Raw genomic sequence first — 20,817 nt, forward strand, 5'->3', positions numbered from 1 at the left:
ATGGTATGTTCCATGTCATCTGTATGCTAACGTTAGCGTATCGCGCAGGCTAGCCATGGTATGTTCCATGTCATCTGTATGCTAACGTTAGCGTATCGCGCAGGCTAGCCATGGTATGTTCCATGTCATCTGTATGCTAACGTTAGCGTATCGCGCAGGGCTAGCCATGGTATGTTCCATGTCATCTGTATGCTAACGTTAGCGTATCGCGCAGGCTAGCCATGGTATGTTCCATGTCATCTGTATGCTAAAGTTAGCGTATCGCGCAGGCTAGCCATGGTATGTTCCATGTCATCTGTATGCTAACGTTAGCGTATCGCGCAGGCTAGCCATGGTATGTTCCATGTCATCTGTATGCTAACGTTAGCGTATCGCGCAGGCTAGCCATGGTATGTTCCATGTCATCTGTATGCTAACGTTAGCGTATCGCGCAGGCTAGCCATGGTATGTTCCATGTCATCTGTATGCTAACGTTAGCGTATCGCGCAGGCTAGCCATGGTATGTTCCATGTCATCTGTATGCTAACGTTAGCGTATCGCGCAGGCTAGCCATGGTATGTTCCATGTCATCTGTATGCTAACGTTAGCATATCGCGCAGGCTAGCCATGGTATGTTCCATGTCATCTGTATGCTAACGTTAGCGTATCGCGCAGGCTAGCCATGGTATGTTCCATGTCATCTGTATGCTAACGTTAGCATATTTTCGTTGGAGAGCCTGGATGGGTGGCCGCCCGCAAACCAGTCTCTGCGTTCAAGGGTGGAGTTTGAGCGCCCCTTACTTTCTGGGTAACACAGGCTGGAGATTCAAGCCAAACACGTCCAGTGACGTCATCGGACGTGTTTGTTTTGCCCCGTATCTAGGAAACGGCCTAGACACATAATTTAAGCATTTAATCCAAATAAACTCTGAAAAACTGAAAAATTTCTGACAATGCTCCTTTAAGAGATCATTAAGGTTAATACATTTAACAAGGGTGATTTTTAGTTAAATAACATTTAGTTTTTTGTTTGAATATTGTATTGTAGCAATACAAAGTGCCTGGAGTGAGAGCAAGATTACCAGGGGAATCACATGAGGGTCTCAGTGTGTTGCGTGTGCGTGTGTGAGAATATGAGTCAGTATATTCCTGTACTAGCAGCAGCACTCTGTAATTATCCAGACAATTGGGAGAGTGCCCACATCATGGCAGCAGCCACAGTGCCTGAATCCATCATGGGGGGGGGGGTAGGAGTCACTCCCCACTCTCCTTCTGCATGAGAAACCATCTGGAAAGAAATGATCCCACTGCACATATTGTGAAAGATTCTTCCGGAGATTACCACACAGAGCTCCTCCCCAGCACCGAACATGCGGGAGCTTTGGAATCTTACTCCAATCCGAGGTGACAGAGAACTGGCCTTGTGCACGGCTGGAGTAACTACAGGGAGAAGAACATGGGACCCCACACAGGCTGTGTGCATCAGGTCTGTTGGTGCACTCATACATCATAGGGGCACAACGAGAAAGATATCCTTCAACAAGTTTAAAGAGGTGTGTCCAAAATGGCGGGTCATGTAAACATTGGAGCTAATTAATTGAGAGGAGAAGCAGACTAAGCACTAAAACCAGTATCTGCATGTGACCATTTCATTTTTCTTCATTTAACCAGCCAGGTCAACTGAGAAATCAGTTTGAAATTAATGTGCTAATGCTGACTGTAGCATTGCTTTTTTTTTACAAGCAGAACAGAAACATATGGAGCTAAGGAAAGGGGAAAGCTGAGTGGTGATCGCAGGAGAGAGTTGGCGACTAGGCTACGCCCGTTTAGTCCAGGAAATGAAAGTGGAAGAATGAGTGCTTGCTATCAGCAAACCCAGGAAGCAGGCCTCCGAAACAAGGCAACAAAGAGCAGAGAGGCAGGAAAGAGTTTATCAGAAAAATAACCACAGTACTGCAAGGAAGCACAGCTGAAGATCTTCCACAGACTTCTTTTGAGTCCAGCGCCCACAAGACGAACACGGAAATGATCTCAGCATTCATACTGTTTTGGTCTTCAATTACATTTTCATTTCCCTTTTTAGGAACCTAGCAGACACATACACCAGGCCAGAATTCCAGTTTACATCATTACATCATGTACAGCCGTGTACGCACTGAAGCAGCAGGTTCTGTACAGAGGAAAGAGACTGTGACACACACAGACACACAGACACACAGACACACAGACACACAGACACACAGACACACACAGACAGACACAGACAGACACAGACAGACACAGACAGACACAGACACACACACACACACAGACAGACAGACAGACAGACAGACAGACAGACAGACAGACAGACAGACAGACACACACACAGACACACACAGACACACACAGACACACACAGACACACACAGACACACACAGACACACACAGACACACACACACAGACACACACACAGACACACAGACACACAGACACACAGACACACAGACACACACACACACACACACACACACAGACACACACACAGACAGACACACAGACACACACACACACACACACACACACAGACAGACACACAGACAGACAGACACAGACAGACACACACAGACAGACACACACAGACACACACAGACACACACACAGACACACACACAGACACACACACACACAGACACACACACACACACAGACACACAGACACACACACAGACACAGACACACACACACAGACAGACAGACACACAGACACACAGACACACACAGACACACACAGACACACACACACACACACACAGACACACACACACACACACACACAGACACACACACAGACACACACACACTCACACACACACTCACACACACACTCACACACACAGACACACACACAGACACACACACACACACACACACAGCTGCGGGTGCGGAGGCCTAACATATACACACAACCCCATTAGCCATCCACCTTTCACAAATAAGAGTGATCGTGAACAAACATAGGGGCTGGTTTCTGCTGCAGGTGATAACACACACTGAGAATGTGCAAAAATGTGCAGAAATGAGGCTAGCAAAGCAGATAAACCATCTGTGGTCCAGTCACCAACTAAAACCCACTTGTTTTAAGTGTTTAACCTCTTCACTGCCTCTTGATACCGAACACAGCAAGCCACTATCAAACACATTTCATGTCATTTCGAGAAAGGAGGTATATTTATTTACTGAAATGTAAGGAAATGATGTATGTTTGTCTGACATGCTCTGTAAATGTACTGGGGTTTCAACAGTGAAAACAGTGAACAATAAAATTTTAAGTGTCTGCTATTAAACACTCCGCATATAGGCTGTTATTGTTGAGGGCTCCCCGCTTCTCAGACACTGAAAACGTGTTCTGGGCACACCCAGCATGGGTAGGAACCTTGAGAGATCCTGTTAACGTTGCCAACCGTCTTTTTTTCTGTCAGTTTTAGCATCGTACTCCTTTATGTGACCAAGGTGTAGTTAGCCCACTGAATATACTGTATCGCTTGCATCTGTCATACAGTAGGCTAATTTATGTAAAGAATGGCCAATGACACTGCTGGGTAGGAGGAAACTTAATCGCCTTCAAAATGACCACACAGGCAAGATGAAGGTTCAATTTTATATATTTATTATTTTGTGTGCCCAAGATAATAACTTTTTGGGACTTTGGGGGAACTCTTTACAAATCTTTGTTATTTTTGATCATCTGTACTGTACGTCTCTGTATTGCCCGTCTTATCTAGAGTCCCTGTAAAGAAACATCACAAGTGTAGCAGCATTGGTGTGAATGACGTTCTGCGGCTTCCCCTCCTTGTGGAGGGTGTCAATGAGTGTCTTCTGGACAACGGTCACGTCAGCAGCCTTCCCCATGATTGCCTGAAGTATTGCGTGCATAAAGGAACATACTTTTCAGAAGGTTGACATTTCTGTATTATAAATCCTTTTTTTGATTGGGCCTATGTAATATTAGAATATTTTGAGACACAGGATATTTGATTCTCAAGGCTTGAAATATTTCACTTCGTGTGTAATGAATCTAGAATATATGAAAGTTTCACTTTTTGAATTACTTGAAATTTAATTAACTTTTCACAATAGAGATGCACCTGTCTATAGTCAGTCATCCATGTCAGACCCAGTCCATGTCAAGAGACGCCAATGGCCTACTAAGCTCCTCTTGGAGACTGGGAACTGATGCTGTGTCAATGTGAACTGTTTTGTTCATTACGGAAAAGGCTTCTTCCTCCTCTATCTCTGCACTGCATGGAGGCTCTCTGTGAGGCTGCATTGGGGCTCTCTGTGAGGCTGGCATTGGGGCTCTCTGTGAGGCTGGCATTGGGGCTCTCTGTGAGGCTGGCGTTGGGGCTCTCTGTGAGGCTGGCGTTGGGGCTCTCTGTGAGGCTGGCGTTGGGGCTCTCTGTGAGGCTGGCGTTGGGGCTCTCTGTGAGGCTGGCGTTGGGGCTCTCTGTGAGGCATTGGGGCTCTCTGTGAGGCTGGGATTGGGGCTCTCTGTGAGGCATTGGGGCTCTCTGTGAGGCTGGCATTGGGGCTCTCTGTGAGGCTGCATTGGGGCTCTCTGTGAGGCATTGGGGCTCTCTGTGAGGCATTGGGGCTCTCTGTGAGGCTGGGATTGGGGCTCTCTGTGAGGCATTGGGGCTCTCTGTGAGGCTGCATTGGGGCTCTCTGTGAGGCTGGCTTTGGAGCTCTCTGTGAGGCTGCATTGGGGCTCTCTGTGAGGCTGCATTGGGGCTCTCTGTGAGGCTGCATTGGGGCTCTCTGTGAGGCTGCATTGGGGCTCTCTGTGAGGCTGGCATTGGGGCTCTCTGTGAGGCTGGCATTGGGGCTCTCTGTGAGGCTGCATTGGGGCTCTCTGTGAGGCTGCATTGGGGCTCTCTGTGAGGCTGCATTGGGGCTCTCTGTGAGGCTGGCGTTGGGGCTCTCTGTGAGGCTGGCGTTGGGGCTCTCTGTGAGGCTGGCATTGGGGCTCTCTGTGAGGCATTGGGGCTCTCTGTGAGGCATTGGGGCTCTCTGTGAGGCATTGGGGCTCTCTGTGAGGCTGCATTGGGGCTCTCTGTGAGGCTGGCATTGGGGCTCTCTGTGAGGCATTGGGGCTCTCTGTGAGGCTGGCATTGGGGCTCTCTGTGAGGCTGGCATTGGGGCTCTCTGTGAGGCTGGCATTGGGGCTCTCTGTGAGGCTGGCATTGGGGCTCTCTGTGAGGCTGGCATTGGGGCTCTCTGTGAGGCTGACTGTGAGGCTGACTGGGGCCTGACTGGCTCTGGTGTGGAGGCTGACTGATCCCCCCCTCTATAAAACCAAAAACCATGCCAATATGATATTTAATCATTCATATTCTTCACATTAAGTTAGGACACAATTGGAATCACTCAGGTCTTTCTTAATAATAAAATTCCCTATAGGTAAAATCACAATTAAGCACCAATCAAATTTAGAGCATGTTTGCCAATTCATAATCATTGCTTTAACTTTCGTCAAGCCGTTTGTGATGGCTCATGAATTGAACCAAATTTCAGCAAACTGTTCAAGAATGTGTCAGAGTAGCCTGTAAAGTTAGCTAGCCATGAGGCTAGTCAGCTATGAAATGGATCACAATACAGGATAGTACAACTGGCTAACCTTAGGGATCGTGTAGCCTACAATATGATTTTCTTTACTCTTCTAAAGTTACTATTTTACAGTTGAGGGTAGTTTGCCAATATGTGAAATAGCCTCCAGATAATACAACAAACTCACCGCGGATTGTGATGAGGTGACTACATTACACCGCGTTTGGAGAGAAGATGACGAGCTGTCAGCGCAGAGAGGAGTCGGTGCTTTCCTCTCTCCCAAGAGATTAACGTTATAATGACACATGAAGCTAGTGCGTGTGACAATGCAGCTGGCAGCAGAAACCATTGAATATATATTTTTAAAGATATAAGGATGCGTTATAGAGTACCTGGCCCGCTACACGTGAGTATTCAGCCATTTGGCCAGCAGCACTGGGCACTTGGGGACACTGTGATACTCATAATTAAACATTAAACCCAGTTAACCTCAGTCTGACCAGCAGTGACTCACATTTACACCACAGGAGTGTGACTGACTGGAAACTGCCAAGTCCCAAGAGTGACGTGTGGTTGTGGAATGTGTGACTCTTAGAAAGGGGAACTGGTGTATACGAGGAGGTCAGAAGGCAGCTTCATGTCACACCCAGTTGTGAAATGCCTGCCAGAGTTTTTCCAGCTCTGCTGGAAGGGGCATCCCAGAACATCCCTGTCAGAATAACGGCCCATACGACTAAGCCCACGTCATTATCCAAACCCTTCCACTTGAAGCAGCGATCCACACCACAGTCACAGAACCAGAACAGAACCAGAACAGAAATGAGCACAGATGGGTCACAGAACCAGAACAGAAATGAGCACAGATGGGTCACAGAACCAGAACAGAAATGAGCACAGATGGGTCACAGAACCAGAACAGAAATGAGCACAGATGGGTCACAGAACCAGAACAGAAATGAGCACAGATGGGTCACAGAACCAGAACAGAAATGAGCACAGATGGGTCACAGAACCAGAACAGAAATGAGCACAGATGGGTCACAGAACCAGAACAGAAATGAGCACAGATGGGTCACAGAACCAGAACAGAAATGAGCACAGATGGGTCACAGAACCAGAACAGAAATGAGCACAGATGGGTCACAGAACCAGAACAGAAATGAGCACAGATGGGTCACAGAACCAGAACAGAAATGAGCACAGATGGGTCACAGAACCAGAACAGAAATGAGCACAGATGGGTCACAGAAGCAATGCCATGAGAGCTGCAGACCTGTGGGACAGAAGTGCAGGGTCACCTGGGGCTGCCCATCCCGCAAACCGCCACACGGCAGCATGACCCCTAAAGGACTGTGTATAGGGCTTCCCTCACAATACAAACACTGTGGCTATAGGGCTTTTCCTCACAATACAAACACTGTGGCTATAGGGCTTTTCCTCCCAATACCTTGATAACCTTGAGGTTTCATATTCTAAGTTGTTATGTTGATTTATTCTTAAAGGGTTAAAATCTATGTGGTCATGCTAGGACTCATCGCACTGTGTTCGATCTGCACTTCACTGTACATCACTCTGAATAACAGCATCTGCAGTAAGGTAATGCACCAAGCATACCACACATTACATGACATTATATTATATTACATTACATTAGTGACATTTGGCAGACGCTCTTATCCAGAGCGACGTACAGTTGATTAGACTAAGCAGGAGACAATCCTCCCCTGGAGCAATGCAGGGTTAAGGGCCTTGCTCAAGGGTCCTGTGCGGATCTTATTGTGGCTACACCAGGGATCGAACCACCGACCTTGCAGGTCCCAGTCATGTACATTAACCACTACGCTACCGGCTCAGAAAAAGACAGCATTAAAGACAGCATTAAAGACAGCATTAAAGACAGCAATGGCCAACCAAACACTTCTACTGGGATCATTTTCAGATGTCCCTCAACTACAGGTATTCAAAGCAGCTTCATTTGCCTGCCAAAACCTGCACAGCAAGCACTCTACTACAGGGCAATCCGCACCAGCTGATCAATCACTAGTCAGACAGAACACAGCCGTTTCTATAATAACTCAGTGACCACACGTCTCCTTCCCCCTATCGTACACACAGGGCTGTGTCTCACTCTCTCACTCTCTCACTCTCTCACTCTCTCACTCTCTCACTCTCTCACTCTCTCAAACACTCTCAAACACTCTCAAACACTCTCAAACACTCTCAAAACTGTGTGTTTTTGACAAAAAAGGAATTATCTTTTTTAATATTATACATTTATGTTTGACAGTATCCACCAAAAAAGAATCAATAAGAGAATCAATCCAATAATCTAAATCAATAAGCAAAATCAATAATGGCATATAAATAATGGATAAAATCTTAATTATCTCCATCCCTTCAGGTCAGTGGTGAGTCTAGCTATTTGTAAGAGGATTAACCATTTGCAACAGGATGACACCATACGTCTCCTTATAATCCTTACTATACAGGTAGGGATAGGTAGAAACTGGTTAGATAAGCATCCCAGAAACTTTATTTCATAGGCATATTAGGCTAATTGATGCCATCCAAATTTGCCATGTTCACTTTGTAGGATTCAGATAGAATTCTGTCAATACTGTTTCCAGTAGAATGTTTTCCCATGTCATCTTTCTTGGGCCAAAAATATGATCTTACTGGGTAATACAGAGGCATACATTTAACCTCAATATCCACATCCTGTTCATCGACTGTATTAGCCTCAATATCCATGTGTTCTTCATCTACTGTATTAGCCTCAATATCCATGTGTTCTTCATCTACTGTATTAGCCTCAATATCCATGTGTTCTTCATCTACTGTATTAGCCTCAATATCCATGTGTTCTTCATCTAGTGTATTAGCCTCAATATCCATGTGTTCTTCATCTAGTGTATTAGCCTCAATATCCATGTGTTCTTCATCTACTGTATTAATCTCAATATCCATGTGTTCTTCATCTACTGTATTAGCCTCAATATCCATGTGTTCTTCATCTACTGTATTAGCCTCAATATCCATGTGTTCTTCATCTACTGTATTAGCCTCAATATCCATGTGTTCTTCATCTACTGTATTAGCCTCAATATCCATGTGTTCTTCATCTACTGTATTAGCCTCAATATCCATGTGTTCTTCATCTACTGCATTAGCCTCAATATCCATGTGTTCTTCATCTACTGTATTAGCCTCAAACTAAAACACTGACCTCAGAACCACCCACAGCTACTGTAATACAGTGCCACACAATGCTGCTTAACAACTGCCTATCTATAACTATATCTATGCCTATCTAACACCAGCTTTGCCGCTTTTATGAAACCAGTCGGCTCCACAGCAGTGCAGTAACAGGCACTGTCCAGGTGCGTCTCCTCTCCTCCTGAGGATCAAAACTCCACCACATCAGATACTCCACCATATTCTGTGAATTTTTTTAAACCATACATCTTCCCAGATTCACTGAATTACCCATGATCAGCTTGAACAGATGTTTTCCTTTAAAAGTTGCGGTTGCAGTTTGCTGCAGTTGCACACCGGGGACCGGGGTTCGATTCTCGGTCCTGCCAAAAGCCAAGTTTGGCCGGCTCACGTGGGGCAGCAATAATTGGCTCGCTGCTCCAGAGGGAGGGACTTGGCAGGGTTATTAGATCGCCGCACAATAAGCACCTCGGGCGCCTCGGAATCACGGCAACGGGCACGAGACGGCTTGAAGAAGGCGTGTCGCTCTCATTCGGGCCGCTGAGGGACGGGGTACGGGCGGTACATCTAATACGACTACCTCCAATTGAATCAGACGAGGTACAATTGGCTACCAAATTGGGAGAAAAAGGGAAAAATCTGGAAAAAATGTTATAAAAAAAAAAAAAAAAGTTGTAAAAGGAAATATGCTGTGCAGTGGGTGCGGCTTTGCACAAAATTCCTTCTAAAACTGGGCATAGTGTGACAACACATAAACAACACTCATATAATCCAAAGGAGGTCATCAATCATGAGCCCAATGGCTTTGGGACATATGTTCCACATTGGGCCCATAACTGCAACTGCAGTTACTATGAGAATTTAGAGATTAAAATGTCTTCAACATTCCAGGCAGGAATAGAGCCATCTGAAAATTTCCCACAAAATCAAATTACTCAGAAACGAGCACTGAAAAGCCCCATTTGAGCAGCGTCAAGTGAAAGCCAGACAACCCCTGCAACAGAAAAATGAGTCTCATAATTTCATAATCAAAGTCTTTCTGCTTCATAATAAGTAGCTCCAGTCACTACGGCAGTGTATCCTGAAGACAGTCGTGTTGGTCCTGCTGCGCACACACACACATTCAGTCTAAACGTCAAAGTCGCAAAGTCAATCTCAACTGCACTCTAAAACTGAATGTTTTTACGGATGGAAATACGTCAGAGCAGAAGCAGCGCAAGCAGGTCAGAGACACGAGAGGAGAGAGGAGTCTGAGAGTCTGAGAGTCTGAGAGTCTGAGAGTCTGAGAGTCTGAGGGTCTGAGGGTCTGACAGTCTGAGAGTCTGAGAGACTGAGAGTCTGAGAGGAGAGAGGAGTCTGAGAGTCTGAGAGTCTGAGGGTCTGAGGGTCTGAGGGTCTGAGGGACTGAGGGACTGAGAGACTGAGAGACTGAGAGACTGAGAGACTGAGAGTCTGAGAGGAGAGAGGAGTCTGAGAGTCTGAGAGTCTGAGAGTCTGAGAGTCTGAGAGTCTGAGAGTCTGAGGGTCTGAGGGTCAGAGAGTCTGAGAGTCTGAGGGTCTGAGAGTCTGAGAGTCTGAGGGTCTGTGAGTCTGAGAGTCTGAGAGTCTGAGGGTCTGAGAGTCTGAGGGTCTGAGGGTCTGAGGGTCTGTGAGTCTGTGAGTCTGTGAGTCTGTGAGTCTGTGAGTCTGAGGGTCTGAGAGTGTGTGAGTCTGAGGGTCTGAGGGTCTGAGGGTCTGAGGGTCTGAGGGTCTGAGGGTCTGAGAGTCTGAGAGTCTGAGAGTCTGAGGGTCTGAGGGTCTGAGGGTCTGAGAGTCTGAGAGACTGAGAGTCTGAGAGTCTGAGAGACTGAGAGTCTGAGAGTCTGAGAGGAGAGAGGAGTCTGAGGGTCTGAGGGTCTGAGGGTCTGAGGGTCTGAGGGTCTGAGAGGAGAGAGGAGTCTGAGAGTCTGAGGGTCTGAGGGTCTGAGAGGAGAGAGGAGTCTGAGAGTCTGAGGGTCTGAGGGTCTGAGGGTCTGAGAGGAGAGAGGAGTCTGAGAGTCTGAGAGGAGAGAGGAGAGAGGAGAGAGGAGTCTGAGAGTCTGAGGGTCTGAGGGTCTGAGGGTCTGAGGGTCTGAGAGTCTGAGAGGAGAGAGGAGTCTGAGAGTCTGAGGGTCTGAGAGGAGAGAGGAGTCTGAGAGTCTGAGAGTCTGAGAGTCTGAGAGTCTGAGGGTCTGAAGGTCTGAGGGTCTGAGGGTCTGAGAGTCTGAGAGGAGAGAGGAGTCTGAGAGTCTGAGAGTCTGAGAGTCTGAGAGTCTGAGGGTCTGAGGGTCTGAGGGTCTGAGGGTCTGAGGGTCTGAGAGTCTGAGGGTCTGAGAGTCTGAGAGTCTGAGAGTCTGAGAGTCTGAGAGTCTGAGGGTCTGAGGGTCTGAGAGTCTGAGAGGAGAGAGGAGAGAGGAGAGAGGAGAGAGGAGAGAGGAGTCTGAGAGTCTGAGAGGAGAGAGGAGAGAGGAGTCTGAGAGTCTGAGGGTCTGAGGGTCTGAGAGGAGAGAGGAGTCTGAGAGTCTGAGGGTCTGAGAGTCTGAGAGGAGAGAGGAGTCTGAGAGTCTGAGGGTCTGAGGGTCTGAGGGTCTGAGGGTCTGAGAGTCTGAGAGTCTGAGAGGAGAGAGGAGTCTGAGAGGAGAGAGGAGTCTGAGAGTCTGAGAGTCTGAGAGTCTGAGAGGAGAGAGGAGTCTGAGAGTCTGAGAGTCTGAGAGGAGAGAGGAGTCTGAGAGTCTGAGAGTCTGAGAGTCTGAGGGTCTGAGGGTCTGTGAGTCTGTGGGTCTGTGGGTCTGAGGGTCTGAGGGTCAGAGAGGAGAGAGGAGTCTGAGAGTCTGAGAGTCTGAGAGGAGAGAGGAGAGAGGAGAGAGGAGAGAGGAGAGAGGAGAGAGGAGTCTGAGAGTCTGAGAGTGTGTGAGTCTGAGAGTCTGAGGGTCTGAGGGTCTGAGGGTCTGAGAGTCTGAGAGGAGAGAGGGGTCTGAGGGTCTGAGGGTCTGAGGGTCTGAGGGTCTGAGAGTCTGAGAGTCTGAGAGTCTGAGAGGAGAGAGGAGAGAGGAGAGAGGAGAGAGGAGTCTGAGGGTCTGAGGGTCTGAGGGTCTGAGGGTCTGAGAGGAGAGAGGAGTCTGAGAGTCTGAGAGTCTGAGGGTCTGAGGGTCTGAGAGTCTGAGAGTCTGAGAGTCTGAGGGTCTGAGGGTCTGAGGGTCTGAGAGTCTGAGAGTCTGAGAGTCTGAGAGGAGAGAGGAGAGAGGAGTCTGAGAGTCTGAGGGTCTGAGGGTCTGAGGGTCTGAGGGTCTGAGAGGAGAGAGGAGTCTGAGAGTCTGAGGGTCTGAGGGTCTGTGGGTCTGTGGGTCTGTGGGTCTGAGGGTCAGAGAGGAGAGAGGAGTCTGAGAGTCTGAGAGTCTGAGAGTCTGAGAGTCTGAGAGGAGAGAGGAGAGAGGAGTCTGTGAGTCTGAGAGTGTGTGAGTGTGTGAGTGTGTGAGTCTGAGAGTGTGTGAGTCTGAGAGTCTGAGAGTCTGAGAGTCTGAGAGTCTGAGAGTGTGTGAGTCTGAGAGTCTGAGAGTCTGAGAGTCTGAGAGTGTGAGAGTCTGAGAGTGTGAGAGTCTGAGAGTCTGAGAGGGTGAGAGTCTGAGAGTCTGAGAGTCAGAGAGTCAGAGAGTCAGAGTCTGAGAGTTTGTGGCGTTTCCTCATTTACATGCTGACACACTCAGCTCTCTAAATCTGCAAATACACCGAGAGAAAAGGCACACTGTTCTGGGGAGGTGTGGAGAAGACATGAAAAAAGCAAGACCGCAATCTTTACCTCAACTGGTATTTTAGTCTAGGGAAAAATAATAAAAATAAATTGTTTGCATTATTTGCCAGATAATTACTATTTTAAACTCCCTAAGGGTAATACTCCATCTACCATCTTTGAGGTACCGGCTTTATCACTGATTTGAGTCGATGGAGCACACCACATTGCAGAATAATTGCAGAAAAAACGATACCCATTAGCAGAAATACATTCTTGTTTGTAAATCTAACTCTTACGGACCTCCTTTCATAAGTAGCACTGACACGGGTGTCCTTGCAGCAATGCTGCATAAAAGCCAATCTTACATTACATTACATTACATTAATGCCATTTGGCAGACGCTCATATCCAGAACGACGTACAACAAAGTGCATACCCATAACCAGGGCTAAGTGCGCCGAAAGACCCTAGAGGGAAGTACAATTTCAACTGCTACCTGTACAACAAAGATAAGGACTATTTGAATTTTTTTTTTCTCACCTCATTTAAACACCACTGCCTGAGTAACAACAGGCATTATCAGCCTCACCTCATTTAAACACCACTGCATGAGTAACAACAGGCATTATCAGCCTCACCTCATTTAAACACCACTGCATGAGTAACAACAGGCATTATCAGCCTCACCTCATTTAAACACCACTGCTTGTGTTCTCTCAACATGAATCTGACAATGAAGAACCTGAGTAAGGAGTGATGGAGATGCGGTACCTTTGGGTAGTCCAGCTCAAAGAATGTCTCCAGGTTGCTGATGAGGTTGGGGTCCACCCCTTTCAGGGGTTTCAGCAGGGACACCCCAGCCAGCTTACTGTAGGGCTGCTTGTCCGAGACCTTCCGGCCCAAATGAAGACGCCTGGAAACGGAGAGCGAGGGGCACAGTTACAGCTGAATGACCTCTCACTTAGTGCACATTACACAAGAAAGGAAGAAGGTTCCCTTAATTGTCTCAGCAATATTGGTCCACAGAGAGCTTGTTGTTGGCAAAGAAAGGCAGGTTAACAGCAGTAAGGTAAGCGGGCAATACAAATGCCACATTGCCTTTCCATGTTTCCGCCCAGTTCTGGTTCTGGATTCTGTTTAAACCTTCCTGGAAGACTTTAGTGGATTCAAAACTGTTAGCTAAACCTCCTCGTTTAGTTTGGTAAATTTAACTAAGTACTTTCAATGCCTCTGTCAAGGTCATTTATGTAAATGAGGAAGAGCAGTGGCCCCAGCACAGAACCCGGTGGGACTCCACTTCCCACAATACCCTGCTTAGATAAGGCCCCCCCTACTAGTACACCAAGTGTTCTATCCCGTAGCCAGTTCTAAACCCACTCTGAAATGGCTCCTGTAATTCCCCCGTCTTAATTTTTATGATCAGTTTGTCATGTGGTACCTTATCAAATGCTGCTTGAAAATATAAATATCATAAGCCCTGCTAATATCAAAACATTTGGTAGCTTCCACAAAGAATGCCAGAAGGTTTGTCAGTCATAACCTACCCATACGAAATCCCTTAGAATGTTATTATTTTCAAGAAATTATTCCTGTTTGTCTTTTTCAATGACAGGAAGCAGTGGTCTGAACAGTTAAACGTGAACTAAACGTTTACAAAAAATTGGTAACCGATAACTTATCTTTTCTTTTTCTGAAGCTGAATGGTAAGCTCATTCTTAAATAAGACGTATTACTGCGGTTTACATTCTAAACTAGCAATCAACAAGCTACAGTAGTTCTAGCAATCAATATTTGGCCATTTTAGGGGGTTTCAAAATGCAAACACCACTACAGTATTACAGTTAGCTATCAAATCATGTCTGTAGCTGTTGGCTGACTTGTGGCTTATTGTAACGTTGTGTCATTTCTCAAGGTTCACAGACGATCCGTTTACATTCTAAACTAGCAACCGACAAGCTACAGTAGTACTAAATGGTAAATGGTTGGCATTTATATAGCGCCTTTATCCAAAGCGCTGTACAATTGATGCTTCTCATTCACCCATTCATACACACACTCACACACCAACGGCGATTGGCTGCCATGCAAGGCGACGACCAGCTCGTCAGGAGCATTAGGGGGTTAGGCGTCTTGCGGTCTGCCTTCATCGCCAAATTCAGGGTAAATTAGAGCCAATATCACCTCAAGCTGAAAAAGGATGTGGCCACACATCACTGGGATCAAAAAGACCAAGGCATGAGAATGTTTAAAAAATAATAATCATAATTTTTAAAACTAAATTTAAAAAAGTAATGTTGTGAATGTCTGGTATTGGAGACTGTAGAGGAAGACATGTTCTATGCTGACTGCCGTCTATACACGCCCAAAAAGACAAAAAACTGTCCTGGATGACACGAGTTCTACGTTTTATTAGACATGTAGCACTAACTATGGTAGACCTGTTAAAGGAAAGAGACAAAAGCCAGAGTGAAGCTCAAGCTTAGTCTTAAATTTACACTTTAAATCTCTTTTGCTAAATAGCAAAAACAAGTAATACAAATAAGATTTAAAGTGTAAATAGAAGACTAAGCTTGAGCTACACTCTGGACAAAGATATTGCTGAAGAGATAAGACAGTTTGACTTATTTCAAGATTTGCCAATGGGACAACAAAATTTCACTTTTACTTGTCAACAACTGAAAACAAGCTAAATTGGAAGCTAATTTCTGGTGTACTGAAATGGCCAGAATTGCACACAATGTCAGGTTTCACAAGCCAAAATGATGCAAAGTAGTTAACAACATATTAAAAATGACCATAATCAGTGACAGATTGGACTAATTGTCCGAATGGACAGATCACTGACCCTGTTCAGCATGAGCCCTCCATTAAAAACCCAACAACAGAACTCCCAGCATTACAGCAGCCCTTTCTTGCAAAAGCACAAAATCCACTAAAACAAACCCACACATTACAATTCCTCACTTACCAACTCGAGGTGACTCAACTGCAACACTTGAACAGTGCCCAGCATGCATAGTCAGGCACTCTCTCACTGAGAATAACCATCTCAATGCATGCTGGGAGCAGAAGCCATAGAAAGGCCAAGCTAACGCAAGAACTGTTGGGGGTAACGCAAGAGCTTTTTCAAACACGGAAAAGCCTTCGTCTACGTCATTGATGACACACTCTGGGCCGCATCCCACTGTACATTTAACCAATACAGTAACAGCCGGAAATACACAACTGCTGGACCTCACAAAAGCCGGTCGTCTCAGTTTGCACAGCCACTAATGCTGCCTTCAATATTTCATCAGCCAATTATTTTCCATAAACAGAGAACATAGCTGTGAAGTAGCTCATTTTGACTAGTCTCTGACATGCTTAGTGATCGTCTAACTGCTTATCAAAACAAAATAGAACTGGTCAACCAAGTCTCGACACAACCCACAATTCACTCAGTATGTCCCTATAGTTACAGTTAGCTACCTTCATCAAGCTGACAAGTTATGTTAGCTTCACCCAGCCTTGACAGAAAAATTGTGCTTCCAATCTTCTCCAATAAATGTTTCAAAACTGTAATGCCTTGCCAAGTCCATGCCGTGCCTACACCAAAAAGCAAACATGGGAAGCAGCTCCGCTCACGGTTAGCGAGACAGTGCTTTCACTCAAACTAAGAAATGCAGAACATACGATTTTGTCGTTTGTCCCGTTGCCTAAGCTCCACATCTAAGGTCCTGAATCTCTCTGAGTTTTTCCTCCAGACATCCCAGAAAACAAATGTTTAGGGAAGTACATAGTCCACCTTGTTCATATTTGTGCCCACCATTTCATTAATTAGCCACTACTCGCATGCCATTTTGGATAACAAATTGAAGGGGCACGTCACGCACAGACCTTCAGACTATAACAGGCTGGGATAACAGCGCAGATGGATAACAAAACAAAGGGGTGTGTCATTATATGTAAAGCACATCACACACTTAACACTGGAATATGCTGACAGGGGGCTGAGAAAAAGTAGCCCTATAGCTAAAATACAGTTCAATGGGCATGTTTTTCTTATGACCACTCGGTGCTGTTGTTGGTTTCTCCATAATTCAAACGGTACCGCTTCAATTCATTTATTGACATGAACGAAGACTACAAACAAGGCATACACAAGGGCAATAAAAAAATAATAATAATTTATTACGGCAGCTTGTCCATTTTAGCTGTGCCAAAGTGCCTTGGCTCCTGCTCCATGCCACTCTGATTATATAATAAGCCGTTTCTTGATAACATCTTGACTAGATTTTTAAAAATAGTTTCTGGTGCCCAGCCGGGAACATCTTTAGCTAGTTGCTGCCAATAGTCACCCGGCAGTTGAACATCGTTGATCTGCACCCCTCTGACGAGGGAGATTTTCTTCATCAGGCTATTTTTGGAGAGCACCAGTTGTCTACATTTTAATGTTTCTGTTCCCAGGGACTAAAAGAGGGGGACTGTAGTCAGGGACCTGGCAGTTGACGGGGGTTTCATGGCCAGTACCCATCGGTGGACCATCAACCCACAAGCCTGCAGGCAGTGCTAACCTGTTCACAAAGAGAGGGAGAAAATGAGGAAGACGCTTCACACACCGTTTAACAGGGGGGGGGGGGGGGGGGGTCTAGAGGTAAGAACATTTATAAATTACACTATTTTTAGGATGAACTGCATTTCAACCCCAAGTGGAGATCCTTTTTAGGCGACTGACAAAAGCAGAGCAATTCTCTTCTGGTCTGTGTCTATTTGGCTGGACAGTAACAGAGGCAGTTCATGAGTGTGGAGTAATACCTGCCCCAGTCCTGCTCTCTCAGTGTGGAGTAATAACTGCCCCAGCCCTGCTCTCAGTCTGGAGTAATAACTGCCCCAGTCCTGCTCTCAGTCTGGAGTAATAACAGCTCTAGGTGGGGTGGCTCAACCCAGGAAGCAAAGCCACTGGTGGGCTTTTAACCACATGCCACAGCTGAAGCACCGTCTGTGAGGAAGCTCTTAATGCTTCCTGCTCCTCACCGGCGGATAACCTCCAGGACAGGACGGGACGGGACAGGACAGCACACACACACACACACACACACACACACACGGATGCACAAACACACATGTACATACACGCGCACACGCACACGCACACGCACACGCACACGCACACGCACACGCTGCCCTTCCACAGAACACACTACTAGCACATGATTGAACACGTAAAGAGATAAAAGGAATATATAGCTGCCCAAAATCAGTGATTACTGAAACTCTGTATACTATTACTTATTATCAAAGTGAAGAATACATATCCAGTTATAAAACAATACCAGTTCATTATCAGTAACAACAAGCAAATGAGCTAGCTATTAAGATATATGTTTTGGTAGAGTGTCGGTCAATCAATGCATATTTTGAAATCTGAATTTAAGGACTACAAACACAGGCAGAGGGCGAGTCAACGCGTCAGTGAGCCTTTTTCAATGATAGGAAGGGATACAATGGTCTTGTAACAATGTTTTAACACAAAAATCTTACCTATTGTACCTTTAAGAGCAGGTGCTAATTTGCTTTTCTTCACAAGCACAATTTGAGTTCATTCTGATGAGGGCTAAACTAGCTTTTTTTGTGAAGGATCTATTAGTTAATTTGTGAAGTGAATTCTGGGCTCCAAGTTGTACACTGATAAAGACACCTTTCCTGCAGTGGAGCTTTTCCACTGAACAAATACAACCAGTTGGGTGGTATTCATTTCTATAATAGCGAAATGCTCAAAGAAGAATGATTATGTGAAATATATAGGATTGCGTGAAGAAATTAAATTAACCAGCAACTGCCAAGCTGTTTGCTTTTAAATGGACACAAAATAATCATCAGGCGAAGCACCTTGTGACCCAACCAAGAACATGAAGTGCTGGTTATACACAACAATGGGCTATGTCTGTACCTGCCCTAGCTGCAGTAATTACGCTGATTTAGGACATGGTCAGTGATTGACAGGAGGCAGATATCACACACGCAAGCTCTTGTAAGCACAGCTCCATTTCTACATTTCCAACTACAGAGAATGTGAACATTTTACAAACTCTTTATTTAGGCCTATCCTTTATTTTCCCTTAACATGGAGTCTGGAATTGCACATGAGACAAGCAAGTTCACAACTAGTTCTCCAAGGACATGGAGAAATTAAATAAGATTGTCATGTGTATTCTTGCCAAATACTGGCAAGATTGACCATCACATACTGCACAGTAAGTATAGCCTCATGCTTTTCCAAATATAAGACATACACGAGGGCAGAAAGTCAATGCCCGCACTGTTAGGATGAGCGAGTTCAGGATTGTTGTCAAAGCAAAATGCGTGTTGACACTTGGTCCACCACTGACTCTTAAATTGTTTTTTTTATTTTTAATTGTTTTAGACACTTTTATTCTGCCTCTATGCTCATTTCTGCTAAAGGAGGGATGCCTGGTGTTGGGAGTGAAGAGTGAACACAACCCAACTCACTCATTGGCCAGGCTGCTGCCCTATCAGCTCAACGCTCAGTTCTGTACCCAATGAGCAGCCTTATAGGCCAGGGGGAGGAGTGGCTTCCAGCTTCCTAGATATCAAGCACCATTTCAGGAAGTCCACGGGCCTCTATCTTCTCCCGACTCTGTGACACTTTTCTACAAGGCAGCTAATATTTTCGACTTGTTATATTTTAATCTTTAATTCAATAAATGGTAAATGGTTGGCATTTATATAGCGCCTTTATCCAAAGCGCTGTACAATTCACCCATTCATACACACACTCACACACCAACGGCAATTGGCTGCCATGCAAGGCACCGACCAGCTCGTCAGGAGCATTTGGGGGTTAGGCGTCTTGCTCAGGGACACTTCGACACAGCCCGGGCGGGGGATCGAACCGCCAACCCTCCGACTGCCAGACGACTGCTCTTACTGCCTGAGCCATGTCGCCCCTCAATACCTGAAGCATCTCCCAAACATTGGGAAATGTCTCCCAAAGTGCAACTTAAATGCCTTAAAACATTTGCTTAGAATGGGATTTTGATTTAATTAGTCTCCTTCTTTGAAAATAAGGACGATTTCTCCCCTCTCTGACTCAGACACTCCTCATCCCATCGCCCAATGACCTGTCCTCTTGACCCCATCCCCTCTCCCCTTCTGTTTCCAATGACATTCTCCCTTTTCTCTCCTCTCTAATCAACGCTTCCCTTTTTCAGACACTATGCCCTCTTCCCTGAAGAGGGCCAGAGTCACTCCCCTGCTCAAAAAACCCAAGCTTGACCTCTCTCCTCTACCAGCCTGTCTCCCCTCTACCTTTCCCATCTAAAACTTAGGAATGTGCCATTTGTTCTCAACTGTCAACTTATCTCCTCCAGAACATTCACGATCACGACCAGTCCGGCTTCAAGTGGCCACTCCACCGAGATCGCCCTACTCGCGGTCACTGAGGCACTCCACTCCGCTAGAGCCAAATACTTCTTCTCGGTCCTCATCTTCCCCGACCAGTAGGCAACCTTTGATACAGTGAACCATAAAATTCTACACTCGTCGCTGACTTCAAGGTTCAAGGTTTGTTTATTAGTACCCAACACTAGCCCACTTGACAATTTGGTTTAAAAAATTATTTGTTTTGCAGTGACAAAACCATGACACAAGGGAAAAACACAAGATTGATTCAATAAAAGCCATGGTTTTATCAAGAGGACCGTTTCCTGAGAGAAAACAAGCGCTGATGTCCCTTTCACACACTGCACTTCTTGGTCATGACTGCCGTCTGTTCTGGCCCCACAGTGGTGGAATGACCTTCCTGTGTCAGAACAGCTTTTGACCACTTATAAGCGCTGAAGGCTGCCTTCATTGTACGTCGCTCTGGATAAGAGCATCTGCTATATGCCTGTAATTTAATTTAAAGTAATGCCTCACAATTCTTCTCGAAGGTCAATTTAGAGTCGATGACTGTCCAAATATAGCCTACTTGTAGCATTCTACACAATCCACAGCCATCCATCATCACCCGCTTATCCGGATCGGGTCGCGGTGGCAGTAGGCTAAGCTGGGTATTCCAGGCATCCCGCTCCGCAGCAACGCATTCCAGCTCCTCCTGGGGGATCCCGAGGCGTTCCCAGGCCAGGAGAGATATATAATCTCTCCAGTGGGTTCTGGGTCTACCTCGGGGTCTCCGCCCAGTTGGACGTGCCCAGAAAACCTCCTAAGGAAGGAGGCATCCTGATCAGATGCCTGAACCACCTCAATTGGCTCCTTTCGCCGTGAAGGAGAAGTGGCTCTGCTCCG

General features: G+C 46.0%; 1 protein-coding gene across 1 annotated transcript in view; it reads right to left on the reverse strand.

The window, feature by feature from the left end:
• ugcg (UDP-glucose ceramide glucosyltransferase) overlaps positions 1-20,817 on the reverse strand; it is a 49,440-nt gene that overhangs the window by 18,802 nt on the left and 9,821 nt on the right. Inside the window, exon 2 of the mRNA XM_061263431.1 lies at positions 13,303-13,444. Coding sequence (XP_061119415.1) covers positions 13,303-13,444 — 142 coding nt within the window. The remainder of the gene's footprint in view (positions 1-13,302; positions 13,445-20,817) is intronic.

This window comes from Conger conger, chromosome 12 (genome assembly GCF_963514075.1).
Source record: "Conger conger chromosome 12, fConCon1.1, whole genome shotgun sequence".
Taxonomy (NCBI): Eukaryota; Metazoa; Chordata; class Actinopteri; order Anguilliformes; family Congridae; genus Conger; species Conger conger.